Source organism: Podarcis tiliguerta (genome assembly GCF_965153285.1).
Source record: "Podarcis tiliguerta genome assembly, chromosome: 5".
Classification (NCBI taxonomy): Eukaryota; Metazoa; Chordata; class Lepidosauria; order Squamata; family Lacertidae; genus Podarcis; species Podarcis tiliguerta.
The window spans coordinates 10,138,088-10,152,399 of record NC_139538.1 but is presented as its reverse complement, the minus strand read 5'-3'; the positions used below and the strand labels follow the sequence as shown (position 1 = coordinate 10,152,399).

Genomic DNA, 14,312 nt, shown 5'->3' with positions numbered 1-14,312 from the left:
GGCTGTAACAGTCCTGAAAAAAGGTTTAAAATTTTTCATATTTTAAAAAAGGAACAATTGGACATTATATGCTTACAAGAAACACATGTGATTAGGCTCCATAGAAAGGTGTTAATAAATAAAAGGCTTGGTCAAGAATTTATATCATCGGATACAGTTAAAAAGAGAGGTGTAGTGATCTATGCAAAAGAGAGCCTTTCACCAAAATTTCTTTTTAAAGATGAAAGTGGAAGAATCCTCGCAATAGAAGTACAGTATCAAGGAGAAAAAATTTTGATATTAGGAATTTATGCTCCAAATGAAGGTAAATCGGATTTTTATAAGAAGTTGCACGAGACCATGCTGGATTATCTGGATTACAACAACGTCATCATGATGGGGGACATGAACGGGGTCGCATCAACAAATATGGATAAGTCACAGAACCAGAACATTACTAAAGAGGGAAGACTACCTAAGACCTTTTTTGAAATGACTGACAATATGGACTGGGTTGACATCTGGAGAGTTAGAAACCCCTTGGGAAGAGAAGGAACATTCTTTTCTGAAGCTCAACTGACTTGGACACGAATCGACCAAATATGGATAACTAGAAGTCTGGCACCTAAGGTGAGGAAGGTGAAAATCTGCCCTAAAACATGCTCCGACCATAACGCCTTGAGAATGGATATGACATTGATCCCAACCGGCTCCTTTAGATGGAAGATGAATGATGGCCTGTTTAGAGACCAAAGAATTGTAAAGAAGGCCCAAAAAACTTTAAAGGACTATTTTGAGATTAATTTGAACACTACGGTGGAAAAAAGAACTATCTGGGATGCAAGTAAAGCTGTGATGAGAGGGTTCTTGATTCAACAGAATTCTTTAAAGAAAAGACTGCAAAATGAAAAGAAAGATAAAATTCTGGAAAGTATCAAAGAGTTGGAGAAGAAGTTAAGATCTAACCCGAAGTCCCAACCGATTCTGAGAGAAATTAAACTTTATCAGGCACAATATTCCAAACTGATAAATCAGGAAATAGAATGGAAGATTAAAATAATGAAACAAAAAACTTTTGAATCGGCAAATAAATGTGGGAAACTGCTAGCCTGGCAGTTGAAAAGGAGACAAAGATTAAATACAGTAACAAACTTAGAGGTTGAAGGAAGGAACATTCAGAACCCGGGAGAGATTAGAAAGTGCTTCCAGAGGTATTTTAAAAAGTTATACACTCAAGGGCCACAAGATGAAATAGAGATTACACAATTTTTGGAGAGAAATGGATTAGCAAAGCTGTCAGAAGAAAATAGAATAATTTTGAATGGCAAAATAACACGACAAGAGATTGAACAGGCCATCCAGAGTCTGAAACAGGGCAAATCACCAGGGCCAGATGGACTGACCTCTAACTACTATAAGACATTGAAGGATTATTTGATACAACCTTTGTTGGAGGTCAGTAATGAAATAATGGAGGGGAAGAAGGCGCCTGAATCGTGGAAAGAAGCATTTATCACATTGATTCCAAAGTCAGAAACTGAAAAGACACAACTCAAGAACTACCGTCCCATCTCCCTTTTAAATGTGGATTACAAAATATTTGCAGATGTTTTGGCACGAAGATTTAAGAAAGTTTTAAGTGAGATAATCCATAAAGACCAGGCAGGCTTTCTCCCGGGCAGACATATGTTTACTAACACGAGGAACATTATAGACATATTGGAACTTTTACAAACAAACATAAACACTAAAGCAGTTTTAATTTTTATAGACGCGGAGAAAGCCTTCGACAACATATCTTGGAAATTTATGAAGGGGAATTTAAAAGAAATGGGAGTGGGACGGGGGTTTGAGAACGGGATTGAGGCAATATATTCAGAACAAAAGGCTAAACTGATAGTTAACAATGTGGTTACAGAAGAGTTTAAAATTGAAAAAGGTACACGACAAGGCTGCCCGATTTCCCCATTACTGTTTATTTCGGTTCTGGAAGTGCTCCTGAATATGATTAGGGGGGACCGGTTGGTGGAAGGGATTCAGGTCGGAGCGAAACAATATAAACTTAAAGCTTTTGCAGATGACCTAGTTCTGACATTACAGGAGCCGGAGTCTAGTTTGAAAAGAGTACTACAACTGATTCAAAACTTTGGTCGAGTGGCAGGATTTAAGTTAAACAAGCAAAAAACTAAAGTTTTGGGGAAAAACTTGACAGATACTGAGTTGGAACAGCTTCAGAAAGAGACAGAACTAAATGTGGTTAAAAAAGTTAAATACCTAGGGGTAAACATAACAGCAAAAAATCTGAGTTTATTTAAAGATAATTATGAAAAATGCTGGTCAGAGATTAAGAGAGACTTGGATAGTTGGTCAAGACTAAATCTTTCTTTGTTAGGCCGAATAGCTGCCATCAAGATGAATGTATTGCCAAAAATGTTATTTTTGTTTCAGACACTGCAGATTGTAGACAAGACAGAGTGCTTTCGGAAGTGGCAGAAAGATATTTCTAAATTTGTCTGGCAGGGCAAAAAGCCCAGAATCAAATTTAAAATATTAACAGATGCGAAAGAAAGAGGGGGCTTTGCCCTGCCAGATTTAAGGTTGTATTATGAAGCTGCAGCTTTCTGCTGGTTAAAAGATTGGTTACTTCTTGAAGATACGGATGTCTTGGATTTGGAAGGTTTTAATAATGCGTTTGGATGGCATGCATATCTATGGTATGATAAAGCTAAGATAAATAAGGCCTTCAAGAACCATATTGTCAGAAAATCAGTTTTTAATGTCTGGACAAAATATAAAGACTTACTGGAGAATAAAACTCCGAGGTGGCTGTCACCCCTGGAGGCTAAGGCTTGGAAAAGAGCCAATATGGAGGCCAACTGGCCAAAATATTGGGAGATAATAGAAAAGGATGGTGACAACTGGAAATTGCAGAGTTTAGAAAAGATGAGAGACAAAGTGCGAGACTGGTTACAATATGCTCAGATTAAAGAAGTGTTTAAAAATGACAAAAAGCTAGGATTCCAAGTGGAAAAGTCAAAGTTAGAAACTGAACTGTTAGAACCTAAGACTAAGGTACTTTCAAGAATGTATAACTTGCTGCTGAAATGGAACACACATGACGAAATGGTAAAATCAACAATGATAAAATGGGCGCAGGATATTGGGTATAATATTATGTTTGAAGATTGGGAAAGGTTGTGGACCTCTGGGCTGAACTTCACTGCATGTAATGCGTTGAAGGAAAATGTGATGAAAATGATGTATAGATGGTACATGACCCCTGTTAAACTGGCTAAAATATACCATTCGTCTGATAGCAAATGTTGGAAATGTAAGGAAAATGAAGGAACATTTTTTCACCTCTGGTGGACCTGCCCTAGAGTGAAGGCCTTTTGGGAGAAGATATATAATGAATTAAAAAAGGTGTTTAAATACACCTTTACTAAGAAACCAGAGGCCTTTCTCCTGGGTATTGTCGGCCAGAGTGTGTTAAAAAAGGACAGAACATTCTTTATGTACGCAACAACAGCAGCAAGAATATTAATTGCCAAGAATTGGAAAACTCAGGAGCTACCCACTGTGGAAGAATGGCAGATGCAACTGATGGACTATATGCAATTAGCCGAGATGACCGGCAGAATTCGAGACCAGGGAGAAGAAAGGATGGAAGAAGATTGGAGGGAATTTAAGATTTATTTACAAAAATATTGTAATTTGGCTGAGTGCTGAATTGGATGCCAGTGCAGATAATTGTCTACCATTAAATTAGATTTAAGGCTGAATTATATGTCAAACCAAATTAAGATTATTAATTAAGATGAGTTAAATGATAATTTGTTTGAAATTAATTTAATAATGATGTAAGTGTATGCGGGAGGTGTGGGGGAGTCCCATGTAACAATTGAGAGATGTTAAATGGACAATGACAAGTTGTGCTTATCTAATATATGCCTTATTTGAAAACTTCAATAAATATATTATAAAAAAAAAAGAGAAATCTCAATTTTTTAAAATTTTTTTATTAAAGGAAAAGTTATTGGCAAAAATGGCAAAGTTATTCAGGAAATTGTGGACAAGTCTGGAGTTGTGCGAGTGAGGATTGAAGGAGACAATGAGAACAAACTGCCCAGAGAAGATGTAAGATTTAATTCTTATTTGGAATTTGTAATACATCCAAGGGGTGGCAGGGGTGGATAAATTGTAGTGGCAGAATGATAGAAAAGCCACTGCATTAGATTATTCTTTCTGCCTAGTGTCTGATGGACATTTCACTCACAAATGTTACTACATTGGCAGTAGAAACACAGGAAGCTGCCTACACAGTCAGATCATTAATCCATCTAGCGCAATATTTTTTATGATGACTGACAGTAGCTTTCCTGGGTTTCAGACAGGGGTCTTTCTGGGGCTGTCTGCATGTAAAGTGGTTTCTCTTCCATGAGCTGCAGCCTTTCCCCTTAGGGGTGCCATTTGAAAGGTCAAAATGTGTAGTGGTGCCATTTGTGGGTTTTGCCAACTGCTATCTAACTCCTTTTTGGTTATTTCAAGCTAAGGTTGTCTTGGCTTCAGACTTTGGCTCTGAGTATTTAGGTTATAATTCTAACTGCAGTTCAGCTTTCTTCTTTGAAGATGTCTTAATACTAAAAAAGTTGGGTAGTGTGATAATTTGCTGTGTTTATGTGGGGATGCTCCCTACATCTATCCCCTTTATTCACTGAGAGAAGGCCCACAGGAAGACTGAATCCAGTTGTAGAAATTCTCATTAAAAATAAAAACAGGCTGCAACCCAGTGCACTTGTGTAATTGTACACTGGGTTGTAGGCATTATTTGCTTGTGACTCTCTTTGTGCTTCAACAATATTACATTTTATCTTTGTAGGGAATGGTTCCGTTTGTCTTTGTGGGTACTAAAGAAAGCATTGGGAATGTCCAAGTGCTTCTTGAATACCATATTGCCTATTTGAAGGTAAGCATTCTTTGTGGGAAAGAAAGCAGTTTCAGTGTCATGGGGATGCACAATAGTATGACTTGTGAAGGTGATCAGTATTGGATCTGGAAACACAGAAGATAGCAAACAGCATACACCAAATGCTTTGAAAACAATGTGGATGAAAGTTGTCTCAAAATCACGGTATTTTTCAGTGCATCATAACATGTTGATTTTCGGTGGGTCTTTCAGTCTACATCTCAAAGCATTACTGCCCTGAGAGCACCGTGCATTGAATAGTCCTAATTGAATCTTAGGACTAAAAGAGCTGTTTGCTGCTTTGAATATTGTTACAATAGAAGTATGGGGTGTAAGTGTTAAAAAATACATTTTTTTAAAAAGCAAAACAGTGGACTTGCTTACATTTAGTGTAACTGTCCATGCAGGAGGTGGAGCAGCTGCGGATGGAGAGGCTCCAAATTGATGAGCAGCTACGTCAGATTGGCATGGGGTTCAGACCTTCATCTACCAGAGGTCCTGAAAAGGAAAAGGGTTATACCACAGATGAGAACACCCCTTCCTCTGTACAAGGCTCCAGATCCTATAGTGGAAGAGGTAGGGGACGGAGAGGCCCCAATTACACCTCTGGCTATGGTAAGTTACGCTTAAAAGATCAGTTTTGAAAGTCGCAGGTTCAGTCCCCGGCATCACCTGCCTGACACTCTGGAAAGGCACTGCCAGTCAAGAGTAGACAGTGCAGGAATTTGCTTCGAATAGACTTTGATTAGATACCAAATTTTGATCTGAAAGCTCATATAATTCTTCCTTTACAAGCATTTCAAAGAATAATTTCACACAAGTGTTTAAAGCAGGAATAAGATAAATTTCTTTTGTGGTAGAGATGAAAGGTAGAGTGGGTGACCTTTCAGCCTAGGACCTCATACTCTCCAGCTCATTTCTCACACGTTTGGTGCTTCAGATCCAGGAGAATCTAGTTTTCACTTCTTAATTTTCTAATTTAGTTAGGTGCATTCAGTAACGAGCAATGTTTGCCTCCTAGGCAGCCCATTGTAAAATTTGGCCTGCCTTGTTTCTGTCAGCAACGGTGAATAGTGTTCAATTAGCCTGATAGTCTAATTATTTCAATCAGTAATGGTGGTCTCAGGGTTCTATACTCCCATCTGAATTAAATTGGTCTCATGAAAGGTCACATACATATCACTAAAAGGTGATTGCACACACAACCCCACTAACTATGTTCAATATTGGTAGACCTTCTTGAACCCATATGAATGTTTGAGCTTTATGAAACTCAATGAAATCTTAAGAATTTGGGGCCTAAAGTTCTCCTTCACTGGGTTAGATCGACCAATGGTCTAACTCAATATAAAACAGCTTCCTTTATTCCTCTTGAGTCCCATCATCTGCAGTATGGGAAACCATAATGCTGCTTAACTGGCAGGGCTGTTGTGAGGAATACAACTAGAAAATTATAAAAACGTAGTGGAGGCCAAGCTGTGAATGGTGGACATGCTGTGCTTTGAATTTTATTACCAGTGTTTGATAGCTTTTAAAAGATTTTGACACTTTAAGAAATCCACAGTTGTCACTTAACTTGGAAATCAAGAGCATCAAAAATAAATTACTGAATGTGAACTTCAGAAATAGTCTTTTCTGTTTGGCAGCATCCTTTCATACTTGTTTCTGCAAACATTAACAAAAATGGGTATACAGAAGCCCAACTATAGCTGAAGGGCCTGTAGTGTGTATTCAGGCTTGTTGTCCACCTTGGTCTAAATTGATCAGATCTTTCAAATATATCATTTAGTGTTAGCTACAGCAAAATAATAATATCCTAACAAAGAAATGGGTTGCCTGATGAGGTACTGTATAGTTGTTCCAATCAGTGCATCATTTTACTGTTACTTTATATGTGGTAATGTGATACGTAAATTCAGATTTAGAGTGTTGTTTTCATGCCAGGCTCCACATACATGTTTCTACGTTGCTTGTGAAAAGAAGTGGCAGCATGTTCAGAATCTTGGACCTCTGTATGCACCGTGGACAAAGTTTTCAGCAGCCAGCCCTTCGTGTTTCTGCTTAGTGGGATGCTTGGGAATAATAGGCATGTTTGGAAGTAGAGGCTTCCATTTTTGTTGTTTTTTATGCCACCACTTCAAGAGGTTTGGAGGTCTCTTTTTAAGCCTTTATAGTTGTCACGTATTGACAGCCCAAGTTCTAATGGGAAATCCTGCCCTCCTCGTTTACATGTTTTGATTGGAATTAGTAATATTGCAATTGTCCATTATATAATGGCATCATATTGTATGTTTCCATGGGAACATCTTTTATCCCTCCCTGCCATGTTGTTTCATAACTGAGCACTGTGGGCTATTAATAACCCAAGACCATCAGCAGTAGGGTTTTAGACTGACTGAAAGACTTTTTGTTAGTGTTGGCAAGGTGTTCTTTATCTGTAACAGATTGAGATGTATGAATGTTACAAGAGTAAAAGTAGTAGCTTAGGTGTTCAGTTAGCTCTGCATCCTGTGGCAAATAGATAAATTACATGGAAATTGTGTTGAAGCTAAGGTGAAATGGAAGCATCCACAATTACATACATAAGAAGCCCCTTTCAGATCCACTCTGACATGGTTCCCATTAGTGATCGTTGATTCTGTTTTGTGTGTATGAATGAAGGTTTTCTACTAATATTCAGTATTAGACTGTGCAGAAATAGGTTTACTTCACATGCTATGCATCCACCTTGGCATCTAGTTTGTGCTGCAGAGTTCAATTTCTCAACTAATCTCTCAAGTCAGTTTTTTGTACTGAGTTCTGTTATGTGTTTCAGGCACTGGTGCACTGGCCTAATGTTGTGCCTCAGAAAATTGCATGTATCTCAGCTTTCCTTGCTAGTGGCATTCTTCTGCTAAAATTCAAAATGGTACTAGAACAGTACTTGATTATCACCTCTCCCTCTCATTTATTGTAAAGGAACAAATTCTGAGCTGTCTAATCCCTCTGAAACAGAATCGGAAAGGAAAGATGAACTGAGTGATTGGTCATTAGCAGGAGATGATGACAGGGAGAGTCGACACCAACGTGACAGCAGAAGGCGTCCACCAGGGGGAAGAGGGCGCAGTGTTTCTGGAGGTCGTGGACGTGGCGGTCCCCGAGGTGGGAAGTCCTCTATAAGTTCTGGTATGTATTTGAGAGGCGTATTTTGTGTGTTGTGATTGCACTGAACTACTTCCCTCTTTCTTGATGATGGTTGATTTTTAATATTTTAAAGTTAAAATATGAGATGAAAACGTGCTCTTACTGGTTTTGTCATTTCCTTTAAGTGCTGAAAGACCCAGACAGCAACCCTTACAGTTTACTTGATAACACAGAGTCTGACCAGACTGCAGACACAGACGCAAGTGAATCACACCACAGCACTAACCGGCGTAGGCGATCTCGTAGACGAAGAACTGATGAGGATGCTGTCTTAATGGATGGGATGACAGAATCTGACACAGCATCTGTTAATGAAAATGGCTTAGGTATGTAAATAGTCTTATCAGCTCTGTCTCACTAAAAAATATAATAGTCACTCTTCATTTTCTTAACTAGCATTTTATTCTACTTGTTTCCTTGTGTCCTTGTGGTTCAAAAGTGTGTCCTCATCTGTTGCAGTATTAAAAGATTTTAGCTCTATATTGGACTGGAATATTTTGGAACAAATATTCGGAAAGGCTGACTTTCATTTGATTGTTGTCTTAGAGATGCCTTCTGATATCTACGTCATATCTAGAGTTTTGCAACCCTATCTCTGCTACCCTGTTACAAAATATGCATCCAGTCCAATTTTAGCCTTAGTCCATAGTAATGGGATAGCAGGACATACATTGAACTCATTCATAAGGCTTCATTCCATGTAGGTATCTGTGATTGACTTGGTGGGAAGTCAGAGGAGCCAGGCCTTAATTTCACATTTGTTTACTTCTAAAAAATTAGAGTCCCCTTTGCCTTCTCTAGGTCTTAAGTAGTTTTATCGCTGAATTTGCTAAATGAACTTTGGGAAGAAGGAAATTGAGGCCAGGAGAAGAGTCCCCATTTCTTGCTCCTCTAAGGCTGTGATTCAAAACATACTTAAAAATAAGTAGGGCTTCTGTGTATGTGATTTCAGGTCTAGGGTTTATTTTCAGTGTCTAAGAATAGCCATTTACAGTTTAAGCAAATCACACCAAGGAAAAAATCTTTCTCATGAGATGGGGAATTAATTTCTTTAGCCAATGTTTAACTTTCGGTACCAACTTAGTGATAACATCTTAAACAGAGTTGCAGTTGCTTTTTCAGTCCCCTGATGTGTAAAAGTTTTTTGCGCTACTTAGCCATTCTGAATACTTTTTCCTTTGAAATCGTTGTGTGCTAAATTGCCAGCAGAACAATTTGGTCACCGAGAAAGTTCATAGTAAAACTTTGCAATTGCAGATGATAGAGACAAAAAACCCCAGCGACGCAATCGTAGTCGCAGGCGTCGTTTCAGGGGTCAGGCAGAAGATAGACAGCCAGGTAACTCGAGTGGAGAGGTGAACCACCTCTGGTCACAAGCATGAAGGAATGCTCTGCGTTTGCTGTTTGTGTACCTTCTAAAATATATGTAAAGCTGTCTCTTGTAAATAATGATTGCTTAATACTAATCAAACTGCAGGATGAAAAATGGTCAGTGGGGCATGTTCTAGTTTTTATAATGAAACTAATACTGTTGCCTTTTATTTGGTGTACTTCCACTGTAAGAGTGTGCGGAACTTTACTTAATCTATGTTGAAATTAGAGGACAACTATAAATGAACGTCATAGGTGTAAGGGTATGTATTCCATGTTGCAAGTAACACTGTCAGACAGACTCTTCCTTTGGCCTTCTGGCATCTTTCCTTAATATACATAAAAGGTATGTTAGCCAAGTTTTAGTGCTGTAGCAAACCAGGATGCATGGAGCCTTCCTGTCCTTTGAATCAAACTGACATCTCTTGCTTTTAAGAACACCAGAAATCACAACTAAAACAAAAAATTGTTGCATGTTCATGCTTTGATAATTGTGGTTTGACAGATTTTTTTAAAAAAACATACTAACACCTTACATATTTTAAAGGTGTAAAATAACTTTCAGTATAATTCTGAGTGTTGCACCTGTAAATTCCTCGTTTGTTGTGCTAAGTATTTTTTTTACACCCCCCCCCCCAAAATGTAGTGTCTGTATTTCACTCAAGTAATTATTGGTGTTGCGTTTGCTATATTATCCACACACAGCAGCTCAAACAAGCTATTGAACAACAGAGGCATACCACACACAATCCATCTGCAGCTTTTGTCAAATGATGGCGTAGATTTGCTTCTGCAGAAGCATAGAATTGGAGAATACCAGAAAGTCATATAGAAGGGTTGTTGCTAAGTGGCAGAGCCCATGCTTTCCATACAAAAGGTCCCAGTTTAGTCCCCAGCATAGAATCATAAAATTTTAGGGTTGGAAGGGACCATTCTAGTCCAACCCCCTGCAATGCAGGAATCTCTTTGCCATACGCTGGCCTTGAACCCACAACCCTGAGATTAAGAGTCTCATGCTCTACCGACTGAGCTGTCCCAGGACCAAGTTAGGGCTTCTCCAGGTAAGGCTGGGAAAGCCTCCTGCAAGAAACCCTGGAGAGCCAGTCAGTATTGACAGTACTTAGCTAGGACTAGTGTCTGACTCGGTATAAGGCAGCACCATATGTTTATAGGCTTACATCACCTTCTAAAAGATGAACTGTTGTGAAAGCATATTGGGTTAATCTTAAATTTTGGTCAAGCTAATGTCTGGCGGTCATTTTCCCATGAAGCATCTTCAGAAACATGGCTATGTCTGCACTGTCAGGTTTTTCTTGCTACATGTTGTGCATGTAGATGTGCGATCCAGACTGCTGCATTGAACTGCACTGTGCTCTTTTCCCTCTCCAGCATAATGGTTGTACAGTGCAATCTAAAGGAACACATATTCCCCTTATGTGAATAATTTTAAGCAGAAGCAGATTGCTTACATGCAGCTCTGCAGCTCTGTTAATGAAGACCACATTAACCCCCTTGGCAATAACAGGAAACTCGAACCTGTTCTGAAGCTATAATTGCTGTGCACAGCTGTTCTGTTTTGTGGATTTATTTTATGATTTTAATGCAATTTGTATTTTAATTGTGATACTTTTATGACTCTTCATTGGAGCATTTGGTGAAGAGCAGGCTATAAGTACAAATAAATAAATGACCCTTAATGCTCAGTCCTGCAGAATTTCATCCTGGGCTGACACCCAGGCCATGTTGGCCAGATTGTCTGGCCCTGTATATCACCTTCCTCTCAACCTGGTCTAAAACCACTTTGTATTTTTCAAGCTTATTATCAAAATAATTTTCTTTCGGTCTCTTTGAAGAATATAATTCAGAAAGCTGTAAGCACTACCATAGCAAACCAATCATTTTCTAGTAATAATGCAGCCTATAAACAAAATCCCGTCCTGCTTAAGACATGAATAGGGAAACCCTTTGAAAACAAATAGATTTATTGGCTTGATTAGGATTAGTTCTGAGCAAGAAGCTATGGGGAGGCTTTAGATTGCCCCAGACAATTAGTAACTTGACGAATAATTCCGTTTGTACTTGAGAATCCTTCAGAGACTGTCAGTATACAGTACTAAATGATAAAACATTCAAAACATATGTAGACAGGGTTTAGAATCTCCCAGCAACCATTCCTGAAAGGAAATGTATTGTGATATAAAAACCTTATAAGGCATCTGCATAAATGGGCCCTGTTGGTTTGCAGCCAATGGTGGCTGCTCAGTTCTTAAACATCAAGTAATTTAAGCAAAAATAATTTTTTTCTCTCTCCTCACAGTAACAGTTGCTGATTATATATCAAGAGCAGAATCTCAGAGTAGACAAAGAAACCTCCCAAGGGAAACGCTGGCCAAAACCAAGAAAGAAATGGTAAGAAAAATTACAGGAAACAAAATGATAGTGTTAATGGAAATATGTGGTGGTCTCCCGTGTGTGTGTGTATAGAATAATTTAATCACTGACACCACAACATCAGAGGAGAGTGACTACAAATGCTGTTAAATGTGGTTGCCCATCACGCTGGTGCTGATACACACTAGGGAAACACAGTCAGGTACCATCATAGGTCCTTACATTGACCTACATAGCAATTTTATAGGATCCTGTGTCTGAATACCTTCCCATTAGTGCTGACTGCCAAACCTTTGTTAGTCTTTTGTCTCAAGTGGGCTGGTGTGGGGAAGGTGATGGCATGATAATATTTTACATAATAGGACAATTAAGGCAGGAATACTTGGCTACATATCAGCCCTGCTGGGTCACACCAAAGGCCCATGTGATCCCAGCCTTCTGTTGTCACAGCAGCTAACCAGGTGCCTATGAGAAAGCTCATAAGCTGGACATGAGCCTAATAAATGTAAATGTGTTCAATGAAGAAGGCTTATCCTGTTCATCTGTTATCCACCTATGAAAAATAATGGTGATTCGTGTCCCTGTTTCCTCAGAGACAATTCATGTATGGAATTCATTGTCACAAAATGGCTTACGCAGCAAAGGTTTTTAACTGGATTTTAAAATAAACGATTTAATTATTTGAAAAGGTAACAGAATTGACAAACAGAATGCTGTAGGTAAAATATAGAGGTACCAGAAATCAAATGTATTAATTTTTATTTAAAACTTGCTTTTCTAGTAACATCTGAATTTGAGAGGAGGGAAAATAGTAGCTTATGTTATGAATCATTCGTGTGTCGTCTTGTCACTAATTTTTTAAAATTTTATTTTCAGACAAAAGATGTGATTGAAGAAGTTGGCCTTTCTGAAAAGGCCATAAATGGCCCTGCAGTTATTTCTGAGACTGAGCCTTCCAATTTGCAGCATAGTCCTGAAGAAAGGCCTAGTACTGTACAAGAAGATGGGAATAAACAGGACGAAGCTGTGCTGAATGGTGTTTCATAAACAGAGTTCCTAGTTTACAGTTCTTTTACATTTACATTTTACAATAGTGCTTGTATAAGCTTGCCAAAGATAGAATATGGATCGCGAGTCTTGACACCGCACTTTCAGTTCCTCCATTTTGGAAAACAGAACAGGGAGGGATCCTGAAGAAATCCAATGTTGAACATACTTTGACACCTACTGTGTTATAAATATCATCAGATGTGCCTTGAGAATAGTATATGTAACATTTAAATAAAAACAAATTGCTGGCTATAGGAAATGTTATTTTGTTTTCAAAATATGGCAGAGATGTGGGGGGATCCCTAACGTAACCTTCTTTATGAAAGCATTAGCTGCTTTTGTTACATTTTTAATAATATGCAACCACTTCTTCACCTGAGGAAAACTAGAAAAAAAAATGCAGTCTAAAATATTTTGCACTGAATTGTAATTTCTCCATTAGTTTAGTCTGGAAACTGGTCTGTTTTAATACATTGTTTTTTAAATGCTGTATGTAGTGGGGAAAATACTGCAGACCACTGGAATACATTTATTAAATTCTCAATCTGCAGGGATATTGGGCGACATTGGCAGTGACTGTTCTACATTGAGGCTTTGTTTGATTTATTTATTAAACTGTACAGTATTTAAAAATCAAACATAGCTTTAGTTAAAACACTTAAGCTGAATTAGTCATGTCCATTAAGACATAACCAGAACTACTGAAAAGATCAATTTCCAGAAAGTTTATTCTGTATAAACTACATACGTTAGTCCTTAGAGTATTTTTATTTTTGTTTTGGTTGTTTGATGTGCAATATGTTTTTGTATGCTGGTAGAAAAATAAATAAACTTTGATCTTCCACTGGTTGATCCTTAAGTACTTGCCAAGGTCATGAATTTATTACAGCAATCTATTAAAGATTTAGAGTGAACTCTTTGTGACAAGGCTACCTGTATGAGCTAAATGAGACAGGATGGCAAGGAATCAGTGACTAGGTTTACCTTTGTTCCTTAAAAGTTTCAATGCAGCTAGGGATCATCTTCCTGATCTAAATTGCCCCCTACTGCATTTTACCCCAAGGAGAGCGGGAAACAGCTGCAGTCAGGGGTAATTGCAATTAGGAAGGAAAGATTAAACCTTTTTTCCAGTGCCTCAAAACCGATCATTTTTTTCTTTTAAAATGTATTAAACCATTACCCAGGAGAACCACATGCCGATCCTCTGCCATGTTGTCTAGTTTGATGCAAAATATAAAATAATCATTGCAAAAAATAGCTTTTCACGTGCACTAGAGGTGCATAACAAGCCACTTATTTTGTGCACATTAAGACAATTATCCCCAACTAAAAAAACTCTAGTATGGTAATAAGCTACACGAATTGGATAACA

General features: G+C 38.2%; 1 protein-coding gene across 5 annotated transcripts in view; it reads left to right on the top strand.

Moving 5' to 3' along the window:
- The window catches only part of FXR1 (FMR1 autosomal homolog 1), a 38,210-nt gene extending 24,411 nt beyond the window's left edge, over window positions 1-13,799 (top strand). For 2 of the 5 annotated variants that reach the window (XM_083442148.1, XM_083442149.1), the window contains 7 exons: window positions 4,007-4,116; window positions 4,859-4,945; window positions 5,353-5,560; window positions 7,940-8,110; window positions 8,254-8,454; window positions 11,817-11,908; window positions 12,767-13,799. In XM_083442148.1, coding sequence (XP_083298274.1) covers window positions 4,007-4,116; window positions 4,859-4,945; window positions 5,353-5,560; window positions 7,940-8,110; window positions 8,254-8,454; window positions 11,817-11,908; window positions 12,767-12,937 — 1,040 coding nt within the window. In that variant the 3' untranslated portion in view covers window positions 12,938-13,799. Of the gene's footprint in view, window positions 1-4,006; window positions 4,117-4,858; window positions 4,946-5,352; window positions 5,561-7,903; window positions 8,111-8,253; window positions 8,455-9,385; window positions 9,467-11,816; window positions 11,909-12,766 lie in introns of all 5 variants that reach the window. The other 3 variants (XM_083442145.1, XM_083442146.1, XM_083442147.1) reach the window with 3 other exon arrangements.
- The last annotated feature ends 513 nt before the right edge of the window (window positions 13,800-14,312 follow it).